General features: G+C 48.2%; 1 protein-coding gene and 2 non-coding genes across 3 annotated transcripts; all 3 read left to right on the top strand.

The window, feature by feature from the left end:
- The first annotated feature begins 184 nt into the window (after nucleotides 1-184).
- On the top strand, nucleotides 185-26,665 carry LOC135818085 (RNA helicase Mov10l1-like). Its single transcript, XM_065331412.1, has 22 exons — nucleotides 185-1,087; nucleotides 2,140-2,292; nucleotides 3,592-3,732; nucleotides 4,227-4,430; nucleotides 4,785-4,902; nucleotides 6,313-6,517; nucleotides 6,666-6,712; nucleotides 7,389-7,492; nucleotides 9,621-9,679; nucleotides 10,652-10,851; nucleotides 11,454-11,522; nucleotides 11,951-12,025; nucleotides 12,482-12,637; nucleotides 15,817-15,882; nucleotides 16,791-16,961; nucleotides 20,485-20,658; nucleotides 20,914-20,973; nucleotides 23,266-23,406; nucleotides 23,649-23,705; nucleotides 24,687-24,827; nucleotides 25,324-25,431; nucleotides 25,584-26,665. The coding sequence occupies exons 1-22, from the start codon at nucleotides 426-428 to the stop codon at nucleotides 25,587-25,589; spliced, it is 3,117 nt and encodes a 1,038-aa protein (XP_065187484.1). The 5' UTR covers nucleotides 185-425; the 3' UTR covers nucleotides 25,590-26,665.
- Nucleotides 13,731-13,827, top strand: Trnai-uau (transfer RNA isoleucine (anticodon UAU)). The gene is made up of 2 exons: nucleotides 13,731-13,768; nucleotides 13,792-13,827. It is a non-coding gene; the product is annotated as a tRNA-Ile (tRNA).
- Trnai-uau (transfer RNA isoleucine (anticodon UAU)) lies at nucleotides 15,171-15,267 on the top strand. Its single transcript has 2 exons — nucleotides 15,171-15,208; nucleotides 15,232-15,267. It is a non-coding gene; the product is annotated as a tRNA-Ile (tRNA).

The following is a 26,665-nucleotide window of genomic DNA, read 5'->3' as shown; positions in this document are numbered from 1 at the left end:
TTCTCAAAATCATATCCTGCATTGATCTGGCCATACCATGATCTACGGGTTGACGTGTAAACGCCAATACACGCGTAGCCTTCTGCCAAGGCAACCAAAAATGTCAAAAAGTCTTTTCAAATCAGCTTCGTCGATTCAAATCAAAAAATGAGCACGTGCTACAATCTGAGTACGGCGCGAAATTTATTTGCTACAGAAATACCTAAGTCCTTTGCCGTTGATCTGGGGCTGGTTGTGTATTTGAATCAGAATACCTGTTCTTCTAAGATCTAAGCTATCTCCGGAGCTCCTACAATACAACATCATAATTGCTGATTTCTCGGAACGACTCTTATTTACATCGCGCAGTGTTTTGTTTTGCAGAGAATCATGTGTTTGAATGGAGTTTTCAGGACTGTAAGACAATAGTATACCATTTCATTGAAATGGCCGTTGCTCAAGAAGCAGACAAGGAGCTGCTGAAAAGGGAGTTCACTGGTACAGTCACGAACTTACAGAGCACGTATGGCCTTGTGGACCATTCCGTGTATTTTGAACTGGCCGTGGTGCGGGGCCAGAAGCCCAATATCGGCTCTGAAGTGTGCGTGCATGCCCACAGACAGGATGTGAGTAAAGGTTGGATTGCAACCAGTGTAGCGCTAGCCAACCAAGAGACAGAGTGGTCTGCAGGTGGGTTTCAAAGCGAGACCTGCAACAAAGTAGTGATCGGACAAGTCACGGAAGCGCATCGTCTGACCGGCACAGTTGACAAAAAGTACCATTTTTATAAGCAAGCGTTGCCGGACGGATACTGTCCAGTTCGTGGAGATTGGCTTCGGTGTCACTTGCATGGTAGTGATGATAACTGGTCAGTGGAGAAGGTCGAACCAACCCGGACACGCACTTACGAGGGCCGCATCACCAGCACGCGGAACCCTTCGATGATTGATCATGACATCATGTTCTTGCGCTCGGCGTGCATCCACTCGTACCGGCCACAAGAGGGAGATAACGTAGAGGGTGAAGCCATTGAACACGATGGCCGCTCTACGGAGTGGCGGGCATTGCACGTGCGGCCTGCCACGGCGAAGGGTGCTGGCCTCTTCCGGTTAGTTGACCATGATTTGCCCTATGGACTGGCTGCACTTGATGCAATATGGAAGTACAGTGAGACCTGCTAAAGGCGACCACTCGAGGATCCTTCAAAATATGGTCACTGTGTACAGGTGGTCTCCTTATCCAGGGTCATTTGACTGGAAATTAAAGCGCTGTGGACCCTGGCTAGTGCTAGGTGCTACTAAAGTAGCGTTTGTTTGCATAGCTTTGGGAATACCATCCCTTGGTCTTTGTAGTAGTCCCCTGGGATGTGTGGTCGCCTGATCAGAGTGGTCACCTGATCAGAGTGGTCACCTGATCAGAGTGGTCACCTGATCAGAGTGGTCGCCTTGACAGGTTTTACTGTGCAGTGGTGCTCGGTGAAGTCTGCCCATCCGTGTGTTACTGTTAGCGACTGTGCAGCCCTAGCACTGTGAAACTGAACTGTGCACTGGAGCGCGAAATGCTACTTGTAAAATGAGAACGAATGCAATCAAGCATCACGTGCATGCGCTGACTACTCTGTCAGAAAGTTGAGCTTTGCGCCAACTGCAGAGGTCGTACTCAAGCGAATTATTATTGTCAGTTTCTTGCATTGGTTTGCCTGCATGCTGGACTAGTGTGCACAGTTTTGCTCTAAGGACACGTTTGATTGGTAAATCCAGATTAAGATCACGCTCTCTGGAGCAGTTGGACCAGCAGTTCCAAAGAAACAGAGGAACGGATATTTTTGTCCGAAACAGTGCAATGATTAATGCGATGTGATGTTCTTTGGTTTTTGCAGCTTTGTTGCTCTGGCTGCTCCAGTCGTGGGGCTCGGACTGTTGAAAACACGTTCTGAGTATTCCTGAACCAAATGCAAGCCAATCAAACACTCCTGTTCTAAATGATCCTATTTCGGGTTGGACCAATTAATCGCACTGCAGAACCGTGCACATACAGCATGTCGACTCATCCAATGTATAATTGGACGGGTATTACGGCTTGCTACTGCTCGCTCTGTGTTGGGTAGCACCGTACATCAACATGCCATTCTCTGTTCTGTTTCCATTCCTCATGCTGTAGCGTGAATAGCGCGTTACTCAAGGCTGTCCGAGCGTGCATTCTCGCCTGTCGGCCATCCACCACTTCTGTCAGCACGTCCGTGAGCATGCCGGATAAATATGACCTGGGAGCGGTGGAAGTAGGTGGATGCAGCAGGCACCCGGTCTGTGTACGGTAAGACGCACATCTTGGTACTCTACTCTAATTTCAGAAATTTTAGATGCTCAATATTTTCGGTATGAGGGCAAAGGGCCAGGTTAGGTGAACAGAAAATTTAGGTACAGAGGAGCAATTCCCTATTGGATTATGTGTGTTAGTGTCTGTTCAGTGTATTGAAATTCTAGGTATGAAACAGACGCACCGAAAGTACCGAAAATAAAAGGACATCGAAAATTTGCGAAATTACAGAAAACAATCTGTAGGGACATGTGTGGTGGCAGGGTGTGAGATGGCGTATACTTTTCTCATTTCATTTTTCACAGACTGTGCTTGTATCAGTTCTGCACTTTCCGATCTCGCGTGCTCATTGACTCACTCATGCAATTGGCACGACGGCTTACTGTTACAGTTCCGGGCTGCGTTCTGACATTGGCAAGTAGTATTTCCCGCTTGGAACTACTTTGAGTACCATGCTACATTGTTGGCGGCCTGCCTGTCTTTGTATGTTCTATGACTGCTTTGCCTTGAGCTTTGACACGTTGTTAAGATATCTGGCATGTCAGCTGGAGCTTTTCAACCTGCTGTTGCCTATATGGTTGCTCCAGCTGTCTGTCTACCCCCCCCCCCCCTAATCACATTTATCTGAACGGTTTTAGTATTTCCAGTGCGTGTACATGTGTGTGTGTGTGTGTGTGTGTGTGTGTGTTTGTGTGTATGTGTGTGTGTGTGTGTGTGTGTGTGTGTGTGTGTGTGTGTTTGTGTGTATGTGTGTGTGTGTGTGTGTGTGTGTGTGTGTGTGTGTGTGTGTGTGTGTGCGTGTGTGCACCTGTGTGTGCGTGTGCGTGCGTGTGTGTCCATGGTGCAGTGGTATGTGCAGCGATTTCCAATCGAGAGGTTACGGGTTCGATTCTCGACGATTATGGTCACACACGTCTTTCTTCTCTTTCTCACACTCCTGACTTTTCTTTCATTCTCCTGGGTGGTTACCAACAGCCATGGGCCAGTGCATGCCGGAGTATGTGGTGTGATGTGTGTACGCAAAAAAATGAAAAAGACCAAAAAGTAGGGATTCACTGGCCAGAAAAAGTCACTTCATAGCTGTGTGGTGTAGATCAGGCTGAATAGAGGCGGTCAATTCTTCAGCCTTGCAAGCTGTTGAATGGTGTAATCCCAGCACAAGCTGCTATGGCTTCTGCTGTAGCATCGCTATCATTTCCGCCGGCGATGGGTGTCTGATGGTCAATTGTGTGTGCGCATGGCTGCTTGTGGCTTGGTGTGTGTATGGCGTGTGTACGGTTGGTGTTTGATCTCCAGGAACATAGGCAGCTCTAACCTGAGTCTGTACACAGTGGTTGCTGTATGGCCTGACCCCATGCTGGAAATCGCTGCTTTGCCAGCGGAGCTGTGCTTGTTGCCTGGCCAAGAAGGTTCTGTTGAGGTCATGCTCACAGCAAGGTTAGTCATTGTGAACATTCTTGTTTGCGGATGTGAGGTGTGAGGTGCTGAGCACAGCTGGTGTGCATGCTTTGCCGTATCTCATGGATGCTTGATCATAAGAGAGGCCATAGGGGTCATAGCTGTTAGCCTCACCTCATTCCTGTGGTTGCGAGACTTATCCCCTCACTGTTAGGCGCTGCATCTGCCATTGTGATACTCCGGATGTTCGTGGCCGCCGGGAATTCCCTCGAGAACAGAGATGATAAAAAATTCACGGTTCGCGTGAGACTCGGCTAGAGGCCGAGTTTTCCACATCCGTAGGAACGCCGCCACCCTTCAAGGATCAAGGCGCAGATGCAGCTCCTAAAGCGGTGGGAGGTGAGTAGATCAGCTCACCAACAAGTGGTCAAAGACCGAAAAACCCATTCACTGCATACCGAGATGATAGTACATTTTTAAACTTTTTTTCTCTGTTTTCTGCATGTTCTTTCCTCTTTCTTTCCTGTCTTCAGGTACCGAGGCACGTTTGAGCAGATACTTGTTTTTGACTTTGGTGAGTCATGCATCTCGCGGCCCCTGTCCTATCAAGTACTGGAAGCCGGCGAGGCCATGCTTGCTCCTTCGGCGCCGTTCCAGAAGCCCGCCCGGCGCAGTGATCTCGGCCCTCGCGAATCAAGAGAAGGCCGTGTTGTCGTGCCCGGGAGGCGTGTGAAACGGTAATTTAGCTGCTACAGTACAATCGTAAGCACTATGGAATGGGTATTTAACTGACTTTTTTAAGCAAGCAGGAATGTGTTTGTCAAGGAACCATTCATAATTTTTGTCACCATTTATGGCTTTTCGTCAACCACCACACCACTACTGCGCTCTCTAGCCGACCTCGACACGTTGCCACGGCGCACCATCAGCAGGCGTCACATGGTGTGGGTGGTTGATGTAAGAACCTGCACAGGGCCGAATGCTGCTGCTCACTTACCCCTTAGGGCCTTACCATTTACAACAGCTGTATAACGCATAGCATTTCCCATTGCTTTCTTGCACTGTGTTCTGGTGTTGAACTGGCACTGCAGGGGAATCGAGATGAAGTATCTGCCATGCAAGCTGAAAATGTACGACGTCCCGAACAGCATTCGCCAGTGCTGCTATGATGGTGGTGATGTGACCGAAGTTGCGCCGGAACTTGGGCATGTGAGATTGGCTAACCCGTCTGGCTGTTCTTCTCCTTTTTTCTTTCTTTTGACGTGCTCTGCCCTTCGCCGTCATTATACGATTGTGCACTTCTAGTTTTCCATGACCAGCAGCTCAGGCCATTGAGAAGTGACTGTTTTTGTGGTATTCGAGATGTGCTTCAGTTCTTTGAGCTGCACTGATGAGCCCTGATAGGGCAAACAGTTGCTGTCTGCATAATACCATAGTGCATTCGTCAAACCTGGGCCCATAGGTTTTTCACAGTCTTACTTCATTCTTGCTACACATATACTGGCACACACAGAGACATAGACAGCAATAGCGACAACACACAAAGTGAAGGGTAGTGGGCCGCAGCCAGATTTGAACCGGATAACGAGTGAGGTATGGAAGCAAGGACTGAGAACAGAGTGTCTCAGATAGAATAGGCGTGCCAGTGGATAGCAGAAATAGGCCATGATGCAGAACCACTTGGGACCGTCAGATTAATTTTCCTGGACCTAGCCAGCCGGAGGAAAAACCCTCGCGCCGACGGACGCAGTTGTGAGGGAAAAAACCGGGTGTATATGATCCCCAATGGCGATTAGGCATCATGTAGGTATGGCAAGCACATCACCATGATCACGGCAAAAGTAATAAAAAAGCAATGATAATATGCACAGAAATGAAGGGTGGGAAGGCAGGGACACTGGTGAGACTCAAAACTGACTGAAGAAGTCAGGAAAAGAAGCGACAATAACGAACACACCAGATGCCATATTTGCAACTGAAAATGTTTCGCGAGAAATCATTTCTCGCCTATCTCGCTGCGCTCGGCCGGCGAGAAATACAACTTCTTATTCAAGATGGTGAAGTCGATGACTTCTATAGGTCAGAAATATGATGTCCGTTGTTTTAAGCCTACTTGTAATGTAAGATGCAGTGCATGCGGTGAAAATTGATCAAGATAGGTGCAAAGTATTTTTTCAGACACAATTGTGACAGATCGCGTACGATATGCATTGACACAATACAAATGATTATTATTAGTATCGTGCAACACATGGTTCCGCTGCTGTTCCCGGGCTAGAGATCGCCTGCACGAGCGCTATGCCGCGTGGCTCTCCAAGCTGCTCGATCCTTGGTCGTCATGGAGAGTTCGTCAAGATGGTAAACATACATGTAGTTTTAGTGTATCAGGGGCCCAGATTTGGCGAATGCACTATAGTTCCTATTTCCATAGTGTTCTGTAATTTCAGATGTGCATGGACACTGTGTTAGGCAACATCTTTTCGATGTAGCCTTGTTTTTGGAGGCTTTCAAGGGCACAGCTCCACGGTGCTGAGATAGTTGTTGGGGCTGGTTATCGATAGCAAATATACGAGGAAATTTAGCTCTTTGCATCCTTCGTTTTGCCTTGTTTGTGCGCAGGACTTGTCATCTGCAAACTATGTCCAGCGCTTTGACGCGCTCTTGTTCCTCGAAGAAGTGCAGAATGAGATGGAAATGCAGCAGTTTGACATGCAGTCCGTACGCTTTGCCATCCGCGGTCCCTATCTTGCCCTGGACGTGCCGGGGATTGCTGAAGGTCGGCCGTCCTTGCTTCTCGGAGATGCCGTGTCGGCCACAGTAGCAGGCAAGGGTGCACGCCTCTGAATTTATTTTCTTAGCGTTGCTCAAGTCATGTGTTTACTTATGGATGATGTGGCAAATAATATGCAGTGAGATATGATCAGTGAAACTCATCATATTTTGTTGTCTTGTGTTGTGTTGTGTTGCTACAGGAGAGCGTGGTGCACGTGGAGCCATCTATGAAGGCTACATCCACCAGGTATGGCATGCACATCAGTATACCACTCCCGGTTCGTATGGAAGTAAACGAGAGAGCTTGGAAGCTCGGGGCCCTACGCTTTGCTTTTTTTGGCCTAGCGAGAGTCAACTTTCTCTTTGCATTCGGGGGTAATACGACACCGTTTACCACCTTGATGACCTAGGCAAAAAAAGCAAAGGGATGTTATAAATTTTTCATTTCTCCTGTTTTGTTTTAAGACATAACCTAGGATTCGAACCCGCACTATCGCACTGCATGCATTTCCCCGATACACTTCGCATACATACTCATTCTTCCTATACCTAGTTGCTTCACGTTATGATCTTGCATTTGAAAGCCCTATTTGAATATTGTGGCCAGCTAGCTGTCTTTGATGGTACGGTACGGGACAGGTACGGGATAGCGCCAGGCGCATGCCGATGCTGCCCTTGATGGTGCGGTACGGGATAGGTACAGGATAGCGACAGGCATGCCGATGGCACAAACAAACAAACAAACAAACACGGAATTGAAGCTGTGTGGACCCTGGCTAGCGCCAGACGTTACTGAAGTAACGTCTTTTGCATAGCTACGGGAATAAATGTCTTGATGGTAGTGGAGTGTCTAACAGCTTGCTCAACAGCCTGCCTGTAGATCTCGGTCAGTGTTGTGTTGTTTTTTCACCTCCCTGCTACAGATTGTCATCAATCCTGACCAGCAGTGCATCTTGCTGAAGTTTTCTGACCAGTTTCACAACACGTTTTCAGACTCTGATTACGACATAACGTTCTCGATTGGACGGTGAGTCAGTGTTCAGCACAGCAGCGCACGGTTGTCAGATATTTATTTTTTCTGTGTGTGTGTGTGTGTGTGTGTGTGTGTGTGTGTGTGTGTGTGTGTGTGTGTGTGTGTGTGTGTCTCTCTCTCTCTCTCTCTCTCTCTCTCTCTCTCTCTCTCTCTCTCTATCTATCTACTGTAAAACACGTAATTTTAGGTGCATTAAAGGGGAACTGTCACCAAAAAATTTCTTTGTCTTATCTTGTAGTTCTTTGGCTCCTGATCACGATGGTGTTATTCGTTTTTCTCTGCGATGACTGGAAGTGGGTGAAAACTTGAAAAGAAGGTGCCCAAAATTGTCCCGAAGTACCGAGTGACGTCACGCCGGACTTGACCTCCACGCGTACTTTCATCGTCAAAAACGAAGTCCAGCCCGTGTGCTCGTCGATCAAACCAACTGTTCGATGTACGGTGCACGCTTGCCTTCTGAACTCGGACACTCGATGTGTACTTTGTTTGTACACAATGAGAACGCCAAAAAGGGACAAAATAAACAAAAGTCGACTGCAGTTTGTCGCACTGGTACTTCCTCCACGAAGCTCCAGCTCTTTGTTTTATTTTGTGATTACGAAGGAGTCGAAGGATGTTTGTTTGCTGTTAGTGTGACACACATACCTCGTACTTGAAAATGATGTCATTGTATCGAAGGTGGCGATGTTGCCCACCCGGCTCTGAAATGAAAGACGTCGGAGTTCGTCATCTGCATCTTGAGCAACATCGCCAGATGAATCGCCTTCACGTAACTACATTGCGTTCCTTTGGGGCTCGGGTTGGTGGTGTTATCGCCGGCCGGAGGAGTACTGTTTTCTGCATACGCACTCATCACCGTGTTGTTCCTCACACGAAAAGTTCAAAACAACGACGTACTTCCGTGCTCACAAAATAAAACTTAGATCCTCGCGGAAGAAGTCAAAAAGGTGAAAGCTCAGCTGCTTTTTATTTTGATTTGGCTGTGTAGCTGCACGTGGGTCTCTGTCTCTTTGGCATTCTCCTTCGGTACGACGTACCCATCTGTGTTACAGTTCAAAAGGCACACGTGCACCGTCCAATGGAACAGCTAGCTAGCTCGATCGACGAGCACACGGGCTGGACTTCGTTTTTGACGACGAATGTACGCGTGGAGGTCAAGTCCGGCGTGACGTCACTCGGTACTTCGGGACAATTTTGGGCACCTTCTTTTCAAGTTTTCACCCACTTCCAGCCATCGCAGAGAAAAACGGATAACACCATCGTGATCAGGAGCCAAAGAACTACAAGATAAGACAAAGAAATGTTTTGGTGACAGTTCCCCTTTAACATTTCGGTGCCAGGGACCTTTCAGGTGTAATGTAGAATTAGGTGACCTGCGTTCCTTTCACATACAGCGCATACTACAGTGCCTTTTAGGTGTAATTTAAATTTAGGTGCTTGGTTTCTCTACCGAAATCGCCGAAATTAAAGTTACACCGAAAATTACACGTTTTACAGTATCTATCCATCCATCTATCTATCTATCTATCTATCTATCTATCTACTTCGAAGTATCTATCTTCTCTCTCTCTCTCTCTCTCTCTCTCTCTCTCTCTCTCTCTCTCTCTCTCTCTCTCTCTCTCTCTCTCGCTCTCTCTCGCTCTCTCTATCTATCTACTTCGAAGTATCTATCTTTCTCTCTCTCTCTCTCTCTCTCTCTCTCTCTCTCTCTCTCTCTCTCTCTCTCTCTCTCCCTCTCTCCATCTTTCCCTCCCCTCTCTCTCCCTCTCTCTCTCCATCTTTCCCTCCCCTCCCCCCCCCCCTCTCTCTCTCTCTCTCCCTCTCTCCCTCTCTCTCTCTCTCTCTCTCTCTCTCTCTCTCTCTCTCTCTCTCTCTCTCTCTCTCTCTCTCTCTCTCTCTCTCTCTCTCTCTCTCTCTCCTCTCCTCTCTCCGGGGTTACTCTTATGCTATGCTCACATCAGTTAGTATGTACATGTACGTTGAACGGAAATTTTATGGAATGTGAACTTCTTCCAGATTTGTGGACTCCCGGGCATTTGAACTGCACTTTCAGATGTTCGGTGTTGCATAATTTGTGCCATCATTGTCACTTCTTTGCCATTGTCATTGTTGTTGATTGTAGAACCCCCTTTAGACGATGTCACTTGGCGGTGGAAGTTGCTGCAGAAGTATGCCAGGAGGGTAAGTGACTGCAATTGGTTCACACCACTTTTTTTAGCTTGCCTTCAGCAAAGAAACCCATACTCGTAGAGTTCTCCTCATCTGTGACAAGACTTCATGATGTGCTAGCTTTCAGCCGTGCGTGATGATTTTCGTGATAGAAGTCACACACGCCAGATGTCAATGTTGTCACACATTAGACTTACCTGTGTATTTGCCAAGTGCCTGTGATATACAAATATTGCCTTGGCGGTTATGTTAGAACTTCGTGATACTGTGAATATACAAAATTCCGGCGCTGCAAAATTTCGGCACTTCACGATTTTTGACATTTCGGCGGCGATTTATTTTCGGCGTGGGGTAGAGGGCATGGTATAGTGCGACAGATGCTGTGAAAAATTTCATCGGCGTTTTAATTTAGGCGTTTTGGGTCGGTGCCGAATATAGCCGAAATTAAATAGCTGCCGAAAATTTGTGTATTTACAGTACCTGAATTTCATAAGTTACCACCCAAGGTTTTATGTAAGTGCAGTTCTTTGAAGAGGAGTTAGTTTTCTTTGTGTGTGTCTACAGCTAGTCGACTGCATTGTTGATGGAGTATTGTCTTTGTTCCTCTGAGCGCATTTCATCAGCTTTGCTTTGCCGTATGTGGTTCGTCTTGCTGTGTACGTTGGAATGCGTCTGGTGACAATGTGACCCGAGTCTAAGGTTTTTCTCTTCTCTTGACGTACAGTGGAGAATATTGCGAGAGAGTGTGCTTATCATATCAGCAGCGTGGTGTTGTCAAATCCTGAGGTGCCCGTGTTTATTTCTAGCCCGTGTCACTGTCAGATGTGCGGCTGCTTGTCTTTTAGAATCAGTGCTCAGTCAGCAGCCAAGGAGAGCATATTTGTATGTTGGGCACGTTGCTGGATTCAGTTTCTAACAAGTATTGCCAGTGCTGTCCGTCTAAGCATTATTTTTTTCCCATCGTGTCATTCTGCTTGGGTGCAGTTCTGTTTCCGACATCGCTCGCCTCTAAGCTGCCAATAGCTAGCATCACGCCGAAGGCCCTGATCAACAAGCAGCTGAACGCGCGCCAGCTCTCGGCTGTCAATCGTATCCTAAGCGGACAGGCTCGGCCATGCCCGTACCTGCTGTTCGGTCCGCCGGGGACCGGCAAAACCATGACGGTTGTGGAGACTATCCTACAGGTACTACCTGCTACTTCGAAGTACAACCATCCTTTGTTTGGCGAGCACTGTTTGTGCAGCAGAAATGTTCTTAGTTTTCTGGATAGACTCGTCTTGTGTGCTGTATTCCCCCGGTTTATAGGTCGCACCGAGAGTGCATGGCCAAGAGTGTGAAACTCCTATCCCGAGCTGTGATGGACTCATCCACGGCGGAAAATGTATTGCGTCATTTTCCAGCGGAAGAATGATTAAGTGTGCCTCTTTTCAGCACAAGAGAACTTGTGGATCATTGATCGACTCTAACGCGAACATGCAAATAATAATAATAACATGCAAGCCTGTACGGTGTCAGTTCATCAGGTTCAGGACGCATGTATATACAGTCTGTTGTTCTGCTTCGACTACCGTAGCTTCGGTGTAAAGATTCCTTGCAGTTTTGCTCTCTGGCTACCGGTATGCATGATAACTTAGCGTCAGTGAACCTTTTGGCTGCGAAAGACTCCGTCGATCCTTGAGAGATGGTGGCGTCCGGGTGTAGTGAAGTTATTTTATCACTACTTGTATACACCTCGGTTCTCATCTCTGTACTGTATTTTTGTATATTTGTGCTGTGCGTCTCTCAGGTATTTCGCTGTCTCCCGTCGAGTCGCATTCTTGCCTGCGCACCCTCCAATAGTGCGTCTGATCTGCTCGTAAGTTTGACTCACAACAAATAGCTCTAACTTGTTGTAGGCTCTGTTGAATAATATGGTGGTAAAGACACACCTGGCAATATGGCGGTAAATACACACCTGCCCACACACGCTCTCTAGGCTGCAAAGTGCTGGCACGGAGCTCTCCTTCTCACCACCACCACCATCAGTTCGCGCATGGTGCCTAGTCGATGCATGGTTAGCGGGATCCGATATAGCAGGCTGGTATATCAGGTAGCGCATGGCACATAGTAGATAACACAGCAACGACATAGCTCGCTTGCGATGTACGTTTCGTCCCCGCTGGACTCATCAGTTGTTGTAGGCTCTGTTGAGCATGCCAATCACTGAGAATGAGTACTGAGCTGACATGTGTTACTGTTGGGGTTACATTTGTTTTTGCGTTTGTCTCTGATTCGTGCACACAGGCACAGCGCCTGTATGCATCCGGTATGGTCACCCCGGCTGACATGATTCGCTTCAACGCTTATCAACGTAGAACCGTTAGTAGTGTGTGCTCGGTGTGTTTGTGTGCGGTTGCGTGATGTGGTGATTGTGTGTGTGTGTGCGTGCGTGTATGTGCGCGTGTGTACGTGCGTGTGCGAAATCTGTGGGTGCACATCCAGTGCATTTGCAGATTTGCATTCTTCTCTTGCCACGGGCGTACACATGGTATGTGGTGTGCGTGCGTGCATGCGTGTACATCGTGTAGTCCAGTAGCTGTTTGAAAGTGCCGTGGCTGACACAGCCAGGTGTGAATTCACGTGTACCGGTGCATATGTTCACGTGTTCTGCTGTCACATTAGCATCGTCTGTTGTAATCATACCCGCATCATCTCGCACAGTATTCCAGCTTATAGTATCCTATCTTCAATCTCATCTGCCTTTAGCTCTCTCTATACTTCATTGTTGTTTCCGCATCCCACTGTATGTCCGTATCTGCTCTTACTCCTTTCCAGCCCACTCCGGAAGAGCTGGTGCCTTTCTCTAAGAACATTGAAGAGGTGCACGAAGCTGTTCGCTATCGCATCGTGATCAGTACGTGTGTGACGGCTGGCATGCTTTACTCTCAAGGTCTGCAGCTGGGACACTTCAGTCATGTCTTCATTGACGAGGTAAGTGCTCCCGGACGTAACGTTTGCCGTTCACGCTGTTTCTCGATGGTCGGCTCGCAACATTCTGATTGGCTGCATTGCCGTGGGTTTTCATTCATTATGAAACATAGTGATCAGTGAACCCTTGCAACAGAAACGCGTGCGTGCCCGTGCACTGCAAAGTACACACATCCACTCACATGGACAGCGAAAATTGCAATCTGTCGTGAAGGTATGGACTCCTTGTGACCTAGAGTATGCAACTCGCCAATCCTCCAGCCCAATTCGGAATTTTTTTATACCGTCAAGTCTTTCTCTGGCACTTGGCTCACGTACCCCGTACTGCTTCCTCGATAGCGTACATGTACACGAGTGGCCCTGTTGCATCCAGAAAAAGCACTTGGCTTTTTGAATATTGCCGATCGTGGGACTTTGTCCGTGACTGGAGCTGCCCCATTACCAGCTCATTTATGAATGGAGGGATGGTAACATCTGAACCTGGATGCCCAAAGCGCTCACGCCATTGGTGCCGAAATCCGTTCGGAGCGCAGCTGGAAAAAGCCTCTTTCAAGAAGTCGGCATTTTCGCGGATACCTTTTGACCTTTTTTGTCTGACTAGTCGTGCACATCAACATCTTCCTCCGTCTCCTCCCGTTCTGCGGGTTCATCAGGGAGGGTAGCAAACGAACTACTGGCATTCCGTGCCGTGGACGAACAAGAGGTGCTCCACACCGATCTTACATGGGCACTCCATGCCGAAGACTCCAAGACGGAAACGCGTTCAGCAACGTTGGAGGAGTCGGAACCGATGGTCTCCATGCTTCCGCTCAGCTTGCCGAGAGAATCGAGGATGGATTGAACCCCATCTTGCAACTCCATATTGCACTGAGGGTGAGTGGACGACTTGAGACTTGACAGGAAATAGAATTGATGGCCGTCTACAGTAGACACAGAGAAACACCACGCTTTGATAGCAATGATCTAAAGAGCAGGAAGGGCGAGATCGAAGACACAGCTGTCAGAAGCCAGCTTACTCTGAGCGAGCTAGAAAAAAAAGGCCCAAGGCCTCCGAAGCGGCATGGAAGAGACAGTAATCTACGGTCCAATTCTGTGAGCCCCAGTAGCGTAGTCGGTTAGCGCGTCGTACTTATAAGCAGTACTTCTGTGACTGAGTTATGCGAAGGTCGGGAGTTCGATCCTCCCCTGGGGCAGCCAGCCTCTGTGTCAGGCTAGCTTTTTTTTGCTTCCGAATGAAATTTTTTGTTCTTGGTCAGCCCTGGTGCCAGTGGTAATCATGCACTGGTAATTTGAAGTCAGCAAGCCATACTGTAAGACATGTTATTATAACGAGTCGCAAATTTAACGATTGTCCAAAATTCATAGGTTAACGAGAAGATATGTTAACGATCTTGCAGTATTCTGCCATATCCACACACAGCATATATGAAGCAGTACGGCCTCAACGGATCTTATTATAACGAAGAAATGTCATCCGTTAAAACGTTAGATTTGCTTCCTCGTTATATATACATGTCTTACAGTAGTTCGAAGTTCAATGTACCCAAAGGCAAATTCTTTGACATGATCGCCCATTGAAGCGTGAATCCGAGAGTGTCCAGTGAGTAAACACTTGGTGTGATCAAGGTCTGCATAGAATAATAGGGAGGTTTCGCTCTACGGAATTACGTATGAAAATAACGTAGGAACTGCACGGAATTTTCATACGTAAAAATCAGAGCTGTTGGGTTTTGCTCTACGTGATTTCTCCACGACTGCGAAACATGCATTGTTGCTTTGGAGACGCGTTGGCTGCATGCGCCCACCACATGCACCACGAACAGAAACCGCGTTTCCATTTTATTTTGCACGTGGTGTACGGTGTGTGTACCTTGTGTTTCGAGCGGCTTGAACGTTGCCATGGACAAATCCGGAAAATGCGAAAAAATATTTCAAAAAGTTCTACGGAGGACCCAACGTAGGAAACAGCTTTCCTATGGAAATCCGTAGAGAGATGTACGTATGAAAGTTGCCCTCGCTCCCCGGCGCGTACGGCATACGGATTTTCATACGTAATTACGCAGAGCGAAACCTCCCTAAAACCAACTGACAGTAGAGGTTATGTGCGAAAGGCGTCCTACTGATGAGTCAGCGGAATTCCAGAAGGACCAGAACCACTTATGGGCGCTAAGTATACAGCGGAACCGCTTCTGGGTGCTATCAAGAGTCCATAATCCCCCAGAGTGCGCACCTGGGATGGGGTTGTGGGACGTACCTCTCATTTTTTTTGGGTTGGACTTGCGTCATTCCGTCGACGCAGTCCACCACGGAAATATCATGAGTTTCTTAGATGTCACACTACGACGTGCAACGCGGATTTCGCCGTCCCGGATCTGATCAGTGAAGCTGCGCACTCTGGAGGATTATGGACTATTGGTGCTATGTATACAGAACGAGTCGCTAGTGCAACGCCGTGCCGCGACTTTCCCAACGCCTCTCAACTGATGGTGTAATCACATAACCTCTATGCCCAGTGAACTTGCACTGTATTCTGTGAGCCCCAGTAGCGTAGTCGGTTAGCGCGTCGTACTTATAAGCAGTACTTCTGTGACTGAGTTATGCGAAGGTCGGGAGTTCGATCCTCCCCTGGGGCAGCCAGCCTCCTGTGTGAGGCTAGCTTTTTTTGCATGCAAATAAAATTTCTTTTTCTCTGCTTTTGAAGGAAAAGAAAGTTTTTGATTTTCTTTTCTATGCATGGAAATTTGTGTGTTTATGTATTCTTTTATTTTACTGGAAGGCTACTAAATGGAACGTATGGTTTGCCACGACCAGGAGGTCAGTAAATCTTTTCAGGACTCCGTTGCTATGGCTCTGAATTTCGCTGTCTGTAGATAGCTCTGCACATGTGTGCACCGGACACTATCAGCAGCAACTATACCTACGTGTCGCTATGACTGGCATGTTCTACCCCGAGTTTATTCACGCTACGGTTTGTTTTCTCTTATTTGGCTGCAGACAGATGGAACAGCGCTCCATCTGATATCCGCACTGCTGCATCGCCATCCCTATTTCGCCATGCATTACTTTCATTCTTAGGGTACCCCGTAAGAAGACCTTGAGTCTGTGGGGACTGCCCTATTAAAATATGAATAAATAATGTTTTAGTGATTGCTCTTGTGTGTGTTTGTTTAACACGCTCCTAGGCGGGACAAGCGACCGAGCCGGAGTGTATGATTGCACTGGGATTGGCTGCTAACCAATCCGGAGCTGTGAGTACTGATGGTGTGGATGCTGACTACAGACAGTGTGCTACTGCATGTGTGAAGTTATCATTAAATCTTGAAGCCCCTGTTGCTGGTGTACGTGTGAAGTTATCATTTAATCTTGATGCCCCTGTTGCTGGTGGACGTGTGAAGTTATCATTTAATCTTGATGCCCCTGTTGCTGGTGGACGTGTGAAGTTATCATTTAATCTTGATGCCCCTGTTGCTGGTGGACGTGTGAAGTTATCATTTTTAATCTTGAAGCCCCTGTTGCTGGTGCATGTGTGAAGTTATCATTTAATCTTGAAGCCCCTGTTGCTGGTGGACGTGTGAAGTTATCATTTAATCTTGATGCCCCTGTTGCTGGTGGACGTGTGAAGTTATCATTTTTAATCTTGAAGCCCCTTTTGCTGGTGCATGTGTGAAGTTATCATTATCTTGAAGCCCCTGTTGCTGGTGCATGTGTGAAGTTATCATTTAATCTTGAAGCCCCTTTTGCTGGTGGACGTGTGAAGTTATCATTTAATCTTGAAGCCCCTGTTGCTGGTGGACGTGTGAAGTTATCATTTAATCTTGAAGCCCCTGTTGCTGGTGCATGTGTGAAGTTATCATTTAATCTTGAAGCCCCTGTTGCTGGTGCATGTGTGAAGTTATCATTTAATATTGAAGCCCCTGTTGCTGGTGTATGTGGCGCTAAGGGCATGTAGCCCCCAATGCTATTCTATTCACCAGTTGTCGGATTTCTCTGGCCAGGATTGTACATGTAGGTACCTGTGTGTGTGTGTGTGTGTGTGTGTGTGTGTGTGTGTGTGTGTGTGTGTGTGTGTGTGTGTGTGTGTGTGTGTGTGTGCCATGTGTATATGAGTATTCCACTGGTCGGTTAACGTTGCGCATTACTTGCTCTCTGCGTGCAGGCGATGAGCATCTTGGCTGGTGATCCGTACCAGCTTGGCCCCGTGCTACAGTCGCCGCTCGCGAGCGACTACGGACTGCACGTGTCGCTCCTGGAACGAATGATCGAGCGGCCAATGTATCAGCGAGACGAGACCAAGTTCAGCGATCATGGCTGCTATGATCCGCTACTGGTGAGTGATCATGTTGTTGTTTGTAGCCACTGTAGTGACCACTGGGATGGGAGGCACTTGCCTTTCAAGGCCAGGCGTAGCCAGCCCTGGGCTATGCTGCAATATTGATTGATATTCTTGCTGCTTCTCCGTAATACAATTAAAAAACCACTTGTATTCGATCATGTTTAGCAAGTCCCAGTTCACCAATTTATGAGCATCCTGGCATTTTGTCTGGTCAGCTATGCCTGTCCATCTGGCTGAAGTATTGGGGGATTCACACTCACGGGATAGCCTGCGATCACGCGACAAGGACAAGTTCAGACCGTGAGCAACCTGCGCGGGTGTGGCAGTCCACACGCCTGTTGAGTTATTCGATGTCTGCATGTGCGTGGCCAAGTCTTTTGTGTCGGGGAAACTGACAAATCCACCGTGGTGTCTTGTATAAAAGCCTGTCTCATTTAGGGCATGTTCGATTGGTAAGGATCGGGATCCAGATCTCAGATCCGTCGGATCCTTCAGAGTCAACTGGACACTTTTTGGGCCTTGACTGTTGCCATGTTGATCAAGTAATAAAAAGTCGTAATTACCGTGCCAGTTGTACAAAAAGTCAACAAGCTCTATCTCGATCCACATGTGCGTACCACAATGTGTACAAAAACGATTTTTACCCGCCATATACGCACAAAGGTCACATTTGGATCCGTTGTATCCGGTCAACCATGCTCCCCGAGGTGGGTTAACCGGATCCAAATCCAAAGGATCCGGATCCGGATTCGACCAATCGAAAGGGTGCGAATCCAGTGGATCCGGTGGATCGGGATGCCGATCCTACCAATCGAACATGCCCTTAGAAGCCTGTTTTGAATACAAGCCTGATTTTCACACGACTTTATGGGTAAGTTGTACTTCGTTTTGCAGTACAATCATGTTTTAATGTGCTTCACGTTTGGCATGCGCGATTGCATGCTCGGTCAGCGCGCTAGTAGTGAGATCCGAAACAGGGCAGTTTTCAAACCACTTCAGAAACAATAATGCCGGCCCAGTCCTGGTATTGTCGTGGACATTGAAATCCGATGGGATGACCGGGGCCTGCGCAAATCCGATGGGATGACTGGGGCCTGCGCAAATCCGATGGGATGACCGGGGCCGGCGCCCTTACTGCTTTTAGCGCGTACATACACTGTAGTTCACATACACACTGCTAAAATGGACCAGCAGTGCTCGCGGCTGCAAGGCCAGCGACCGCTTGACTTCTCAACGGATTTCAATGTCCACCACTACATGTAGACAGTACTGGTAGATTATGATATGGTGAAATGTTGTCCTCGGTCTAAGAGTTGGTTTAGTGGGGAGAAAAGTTATATCTATTCCTCGTCGCCGGTGCGTTTAGAGGCGTCCATTCTTTCCAAGCCGTTTCAGCACGCTACAGTATTTGTGATGTTATAATATAAAAAGAAGCGCTGTTTTGTGGGTACTAGTAAGTTCGGCAGAAACATACATAATTATAATTACTATTACTCAATCTGCGGACAGAACTGTTTCGTCCTTTGTGGACTCGTCAGCGCAGCACCGAGTTATTATTACGTACTTCGAAGTATGTTTCTGCCGAAGTTACCCATGAAACGGCGCTTCTGGTTAGCTCATGAGAAAAAAACTTGAGAGAGAAGGGCTCTAGATGGGTCAGAAAGGTGCCCTGATGTGGGGTGTCCGGATTAGGGGGGTTTACTGTAATAAAACCCAAAGGTGTTATAACATTACAGCCACAAACTCTGCAATGGAACTATGTGATCTTTTTGCTGTTATTCCGAGTTTCAGCATGGATTCATTGCAGACTTGTGCCATTTGGCTCTGCCGTCGAGTATCGAGCACTTTGACAAGTAACTAGCAACTGGTGAGAATACAGAAAGACATGTCACACCACAATAAAAGGGAAAATGAGCAATGTGTTAGGAAAATGACTGATCGGCTTGAAGGCAAGAGAAGAATGCGGTTTGGAAAACACGTTACTTTCCGTATTTGCGGAGCAGAGTTGCCATGAACTCCGTACCCATTTGCTGCATGCGTTGCCCATGCTCTTCTGAATCCTGCACGAAACGCTATCCGTCACCTGCGATTATTGCGTAAATTTCAGTCGTCTCTCTTCAATAGCTTCATCTGCTGCCCTTCTCCTTCCTTCTAGCTCTTCTTCCCGCTCCACCTGCCTGTTTTGTTCCAGCTTTGCGCCGTGCTCCATCCAACGTTGCTGCATTTTCTCATCATGTTCAAACTGAGCAGCGTGCATATTGCCTGTATCTTTGCAACGTCCTCCGATATCTCGGCAGCTGGAGGTGTACCGCAGTGCCTGCAAACACGAGATTTCTTGCGTGAAAGCTCCTGGGGCGATGGCTCAGCTTTTACTGCACCACCTGCGACAGCCACTGCCGCATCATCCGGATCTTGGACGAGGGTCTGGACATCAGAGTCCTTGTCTGACTCCTTGTTCAGTTCATTCCGGGTTTGCTGGGATTCTGAGGTGAACAGCTCTTCACCCAAATCATGATGAATGCATGTTTGCTTGGCGTGAGCTGTACATTGATGATATCTCTAGCCAGGTCATAGATCGACGTATGTACTGGAGGACGTTCTTTGGCGGGCCGAACATCGAGCCTGTTGATACATTCCCCAGGATCCCACTGTGGATGTTGGAAAGACAGCCTGTGGTATACTTTGAATGTTTGCCATGAGGCAATCGCAGCTTGGGTGTCTTATGTGTGGCACCCAGCGATGTTTCCGTAGTGGTTGGAAGGCGATGGAACTTGTACGCGTCACGATATTTCTTGCGCGTCGTGTCAATCCTGTTTTGAACTTCGGTCAGAGTGAAGACTTTGGCAGATCCGTCCGTTTTTTTGTCTTTGCATTGAGTCGCTCGAGCGCTATCTTTTCTTTCAGCGCCAGTGTCTTCATCTCCTTGTCCGTCGACACAAGCAGATTTGACCATATCTCAAGGAGATAGGCTTCGGTCTTGGCATCAAACGTTTTGCTTGACATGATTGCAATGAAATATTGGATTGCCAGATTTTTCCTGAGAGATTCTTGCTTTTCTGCAGCGCCCTGGTTTCCGTAACAAAATATTCCCAAATCACGGGTTTACCCTGGTGTGTGTGTGTGTGTGTGTGTGTGTGTGTGTGTGTGTGTGTGTGTAGGGATTCACTGGCCAGAAAAAGCCACTTCATAGCTGTGTGGTGTAGACCAGGCTGAATAGTGGCGGTCAATTCTTCAGCCTTGCAAGTTGTTGAATGGTGCAATCCCAGCACAAGCTGCTATGGCTTCTGCTGTAGCATCGCTATCATCGCCTTCGGCGATGGGCGTCCAATGGTCCAATGGTGTGTGTGTGTGTGTGTGTGTGCGTGCGCGCACGCATGTGCGTGTGTGTGCGTGCATGTATGTGTGTGTGTGCACATGTGTGTGTGTGTGTGTGTGTGTGTGTGTGTGTGTGTGTGTGTGTGTGTGTGTGTGTGTGTGCGTGTGTGTGTTTGTATGTGTTTGTGTTTTGTGTGCCAAGGTGACTAAGCTCATCCAAAACTATCGCTGTCACCCGTCCATCCTGGAGCTCTTCTCTCGCATCTTCTATCACAATGAGCTGGAGCCGTGCGCCGATCTCCAGGAGCGCAACCGGTTCTGTGGCTGGTCAGAGCTGCCCAATCCCTCGTTCCCTCTCATCTTCCACGGACTTGAGGTGAGAGTCTCACGCGTGGTCTAATGGCAGGGGGTGTGCTGTTGTCGCATTCAGTTTGTTTCTTGCCACCATAGAGAGTCCGCAGCTGATTCAGGTCTTCTATTTGAATTCATGTCCTTGTACAAGTAACGTTGTTACATATTCTGCATCATGTAGTTGTGTTGTTGGGTGCACAATGTCTGCTGGACGCTCTGCACACCTTCATTGTTGCTATCTGTGTTGGCTGTATGCATGCTGCTGCTGCTGCTGCATCAGGGTAATGATATGCGTGAAGGAACCAGCCCGTCCTGGTTCAACTCTGCCGAAATTGTGCAGGTGAGTAGCTCTGGAAATATCTTGCATACGTACTGGTACCTAGTAGAACTGATTTACTTTGATATTTAGTTCGGGTAGCCAAAGGGTCAGAGTTGACGTGCGGCTAGTACTCAGGATGCCAACAAATGTACGCATTTTGGGTCTGAAAGGAAGGGGAAATGGACGACTTAGACCCTGGTGTGGCTAACAATCCGGGAAGCACAGTACAGTCAGACCTCGCTTATCCGGTCCTCGTTTATCCGGATCCCTCGCCATCCGGAAGAAAAAAGCTGGTTACATATTAACAGCATACGTGATGCATCCAACATAAACGGTGTTCGGTTAGCCGGTTCCCTCGCCTATCCGGATATTTTTTGGGAAAACGGATGTGTGCGGTTAAGCGAGGTCTGACTTTACATGTACTAGTAAGGTAGGTGTACTGTATGGAGTTTTTTTTTTTTGCATTTATAGCCTCTTTTACGGGCGAACAAAACACAATTTGCATGCCGGCGCGCGGAGGATTGGAAAACAAATCACTTAATAAGTTAGTGACTTAATGATGTCACATGTGATCAGAGAGCAAGAGAAGCATAGCATAGTCCGCACAATCACGGGCCAAGGCTCAACGGGACACCCTAGCCTCCACGACAGCCAGGGAGGCACAGCCATCCATTGGAGGCTGCCAAACTCGGCGAGCCCCACGCAGACACATGACACTCGAACGCAGCAGGGCGAAAAACAGCCTGCAGCGGAGGTGGGCAATTAGCACAGAATACGCCTCCCTCCCACGTAGCGACTGGAGATGTGCAATCCGGCTCACCAGTGCAGCGGCACCCTTGCTGCATCCTCCGGTGGAAGAGAGCACAAAGGGGAGAAAAGTGGATCGCTCCACTTCTCGGACTCTCCGATCGTATCGACGCCGTTTCTCTTGCTCGTGGTGCCGGTAGCAGGCAGAGAGAGAGGAGGAGGTGCGGTTCGAAGACGCATAAGGGTTGAACACCCGTACATCAATAAAAGTGCGTTCGAACCGACCCCCCCCCCCCCCCCCCCCCAAACTCCACTGGCCACCACATCCAAACGAGCTTGATCCTCGGTTGATGCAGACCGGAGCTGAAACTGCTCCCCAGTCAGGGGTTGGAGATGTGGCTCCACTGAGACGTTGTGGGCGACACCCTTCAATGAGCTTGCCAGTATGTCGCGCACCTCGTTGTGGCGGATCGAGGGGAACCCACCGAAAGGACAGGACAAAGCGTGAGCAGTGGTGAATGCCTTCTCGCAAACACAGGTGGTGGGCAGGCGAGAAGGCGTCCAACCGTAACGGAGGCAGAGGCCATCCCGGAATTCCCCCTTCGACAAAGCGAAGCCATGGCGAGCGATGGGTCGGCAGGTGAGCCAGCTTGATGCTCCCTTCTCCTCTGCCAGACTGATAGCGAGATCAAGTTCGCTGTGCTCGGTGCGGAACGTATCGGCAGCTATCTTCATTGCCTTTCTGGCCTCAGAGCGAGCCTGACTCTTGGCCCTGTGGACACAGGCAAGAGCATCATCGAGGTGCTCCTCTTGCGCCATGATCTTGTCGTACAGGGCAGTGGTGATTAGCCTGGAGGTGCCATACTGTGAGCCAAAAATGGTAGGGTTGGCCACGCCGAGGCCTCCATGCCGGCAGGGGAAAGTGAGCAAAATGCACTCAGCGTCACTTGGCGCCATCCGTCCACTAATGGCAGGGATTAGGCGGCGGTGGATGATGTCCTCCAAGGGTGCCAGCTGTTCTGCAGCGCCATCGAGAACCCGACACAGGAAGGACCAGCGGTGTTGGAGGCTGTTCACCAGTGCAGAGTAAGCTGCTTGAGGCTGTGACCGGGCGAAATCTGTCAGCTTGCACAGCTCCTGCGACCAGGTGGCCACCTTGGAAGCCACAAACTCCTGCACAAACTGATCAGTTCCGATGGCTGATCCAAGGTGGCGGGAGTACTGTATGGAGTACTGTATGGAGTACTGTATGGAGTACTGTATGGAGTACTGTATGGAGTACTGTATGGAGTACTGTATGGAGTACTGTGTGGAGTATTGTGTGGAGTACTTGAAGAGTTCGAAAAGCTTGCACTAGTGTTAGCATACCGGACCCTGCGTGTTTCCTCTGCATATCCGTATTATTTGTGTCTGGTTTGTCTTGAATAGAGTCATCTGTGAGTTACGTGAAGTGTTTGAAGAGATTGCTGTAGCGCTAGCATGCCAGTGTTGTTTGTGTCTTGCCTGTTTCCTCTGCATGCCAGTCTTATTGTTTGTGTCTTGTTTGTTTCCTCTGCATCACATTAGACTGCTGATTATCTCAAGTCTCTGTTCAAGTCGCCGGACCTGGGACTGAGAATGGACGAGGTCGGTGTCATTACACCCTACCGCAAGCAGGTGGAGAAGATGCGACAGTTTCTTGGCACCGTCTCGCTGGAAGACATCAAGGTATGCTGGCAGATTTTGGTGGCTGCACTCGCATCAGCGCGTAATATAATCCAGGTGTAACTTTGGTCTTTTCTTCCAACGGACTAGATTGCATTCCTGTCCGCTGTAGCTACATGTACCTCCTAATTATCTTTTTTCCTGCAGCATGAATGATGGGTAGATGTATATTGTATGCTACTCGCAGTGGATGTTGATATGTCGCGTAGCTTGCTTTATCACACAGCTGTTCTCTGTGCTTTCAGGTTGGATCCGTAGAGGAATTCCAAGGACAGGAGAGACCTGTGATTGTCATATCCACCGTAAGTTGAGTAGTGTGCTGGCTGTCAATCCGGACACCCTGCTTACCTGTCAGCCTGGAGCGGAGTAGAGAATACAGTACTGGTGGAATCCTGATAATTCGAACCTCCAAATACCAGGAAAACGCTTCTAATTATCCAGACATTCTAATTATCCAAACATGAAATTATGTATGTCAAAATGCTCTCATGGTCACGCAAAGTTGCGCTATGGACCTTAGACACAGATTTCACGGATACTGAACTGGCCAGCACAGCCTGCTCATGCAAACTGAACTGACCAGTACAGTGTACAGTGAACTTCGAATTACACTTTGCTAACTTCGAATTATCAGCACAAATTCCACACATTTTCAATGTAAGTGGAATCCGTGGAACTTCGAATTAACCGGACATGTCCGGTTCGAGGTTCGAATTATCAGAAAATTTTATGTGGGAATCGTATTGACAGAAATCGGTCCTGGAAAAACTTCTAATTAAGCGGTATGTTCGAATTAAGCCATATTCGAATTATCAGGATTCCACCTGTACAACCTATATTTGCCGGACCCCGTACCAAGCGGAATCCTGCATTGACTGGACAATTTTTCATGCACGAAAATGCTGTGGATCGAACGTGCATCCCTGGATCATCTTAATCCTGTCATATCAGGACAGTTTCCGCTGCACCCAGGCAAGGGTGTCCGGTTAGGGCAGGCTTTACTGTATCTCTTGTAGCAATATCACACAATACGAGGGTGTGTAGCTCCTGGGGGTGTGAGCCCATGACAAAGTGGTCTTGTTTGCACCACCGTAGCACTCGACTCAACTCCTATTGTGTATACTTGTGGATGGCATAGGTCTTGTTTTCGTTGAGGCCAGCTGAAGAGAGTGATGTGCCTTGTGCTGGAGCATTTGTTGAGGGATTTAATCAACACTAACTCAGCAAGACGTTGCATCTCAGATGTGCTTTGCGACATTCGGTGTTCTTTGTCTGCTCAACAGGTACGAAGTCAAGAAAGTCTTCTAGCGTTCGACCGCACGCATCAGATTGGGTTCTTGTCGAACCCAAAGCGATTCAACGTTTCGATCAGCCGTGCCAAGTCGCTGATGATCATCGTGGGCAATCCGCACATTCTCGTGCAGGTACTGTGCTTGCTGGAGAATATCTGGCCCTGGAACATGTTTGTGCCCAGGTCGCTGTTTTGTTGTATTGCGCCGTATTTTCCGGTATTTGCCGCCCACATATGTGCAGTTGCACTCTGTGAAATCCGACCAAGAGTGCACATCTGGTGCCCGCAATTTGCGCGGCTCTTGACGCCCTGGAAGTGGCACGAATGCGGTAGGTCGTGCACACGTACCAATACAATGATGTGATCGGAACTGATGCAGGTTGCCAGTTTTGTACTTTGAGTCGGATTTCACCGAGCGCATCTGTAGTAGCACGTGACCAAGGACTGACTGTAATCACAGTTTTCCTGGTCAAGTACATGTATATATCCCACCGAATGTCTCGAGTCGTGTGCATGCATTACAGATACAGTAATGTTCCACTCTTTGATGATGACGTGCTGGGTAACACAAACGCCTGTGCTCTGTGGTCCTGTTGGTGTCTTCGAACCGTCTTCTGTCTGCTGTACAGGACCCCTTTTGGCGACTTCTGCTAGTCTACTGTGCGCGCAATGGTGCTTATCGAGGCTGCTCACCACCGTCACTGGATGCTGACGGCAGCCTGTTTGCTGATACTGAGGTTAGCAGCTGTTACAGTGTCTGTATTGTAGAACAAAGCATATGATACCCCGTCTGGGATGTAGGTTAACGAGAGGGTATGTCAACGATCTAGGACTTTAAAGGCATGAGATGTATGTGTGTGTGTGGTGGCACTGTTTGTTTCTACACTAGGAGTGATGTATCAACCACACGTGCTACTTTGCCACGTCAGCCAAAGGCATGGTCACCAATTCGCCTAAGGGACGGTCAACACATTCTTATACACGCTACCGGGTGACGTGTCCGAGTGAGATGACCCTAACTTAGGAGGCGGCACCTTGCCCAGCAGATGCTCTTCAGGTGAGCGGTTTCGAATCTGTTCTCTTGTGTGCTGTAACTGTTGGATATGCTGCTGCTGCAGCAATCATTGTACGAATGATAGTGCCAACACTGTTGCCGCTAGCAGTCATTCACTATCATGTGGTGACTAGAATCGAACAGTAGCCGGCTTAGCTCTACCATGTAGTGCAGTGCAGTGCGGTGCAGTACAGGCAGAGCCTTGCTTCACTCTTGGATGTGCACAACTAGGCGACAGTTCATTCTCAGCTCTCAGTGCGGCCGGGTGAAGTCGCAATGCTCTACCCCCATTCAGATGACATCATTGCGTCGGTGTCATGATATCGCTCACTGGTGGCTCTGATAATAGCGTAGTTTGCTCCGTTGCTCCCATCCTATGGCACAATGATGGAGCAAGAGCCGGGGACTTTTTTCTCCGCCTTCTGAGTGATAGCATTTCTTGCCTTAGTAGATACACGTACATGTATGTGGCCTTTGTGAACAGCCAGCCAGCAGTTGTGATCAATATTAAATTTTCATAATGAACAAGTCATACTCACACCACACATTCCAACCCGCAGCTGGTTTTGCTTTTATTGTCGTCCAACAAGACACCTTTTAAAATGTGTTATAACTTATAACTCCTTTTGAAGATCTTGAATATTTCTGAAATACTTTCACCGAACGGATTATACAAGTATGCTACAGACCCCCCCCCCCCTTCTCTCTCCTTCCTTCCCTTGTCTTGTGTTCACCATTCTTAGGTGCTGCACCTTGCTGCTTTTCCCGTTTATACAAATTCGCTTGCATGCAGTCCACAGAAACACTACTTTCTAGGCTTTGCTGAAATCCGTGTACATCTGTCGGTTGTTTTCTAATTCTAGTCCCATCTTGAAATGATTTTCCTACAAAAATTGATTTTCTTGTGACGTGTACAC

This window comes from Sycon ciliatum, chromosome 1 (assembly GCF_964019385.1).
Source record: "Sycon ciliatum chromosome 1, ocSycCili1.1, whole genome shotgun sequence".
Classification (NCBI taxonomy): Eukaryota; Metazoa; Porifera; class Calcarea; order Leucosolenida; family Sycettidae; genus Sycon; species Sycon ciliatum.
The sequence above is the reverse complement of the archived record's forward strand: the minus strand, read 5'-3'. Positions and strand labels throughout refer to the sequence as shown.

Excerpts from the sequence above, each read along its gene's own strand:
- LOC135818085 (XM_065331412.1), top strand. The coding sequence starts at position 426 with ATGGCCGTTGCTCAAGAAGCAGACAAGGAGCTGCTGAAAAGGGAGTTC. Across the intron at positions 16,962-20,484 it reads GCTGCTATGATCCGCTACTG|GTGACTAAGCTCATCCAAAA; the intron begins GTGAGTGATCAT and ends TTGTGTGCCAAG. Across the intron at positions 23,407-23,648 it reads TCTCGCTGGAAGACATCAAG|GTTGGATCCGTAGAGGAATT; the intron begins GTATGCTGGCAG and ends CTGTGCTTTCAG.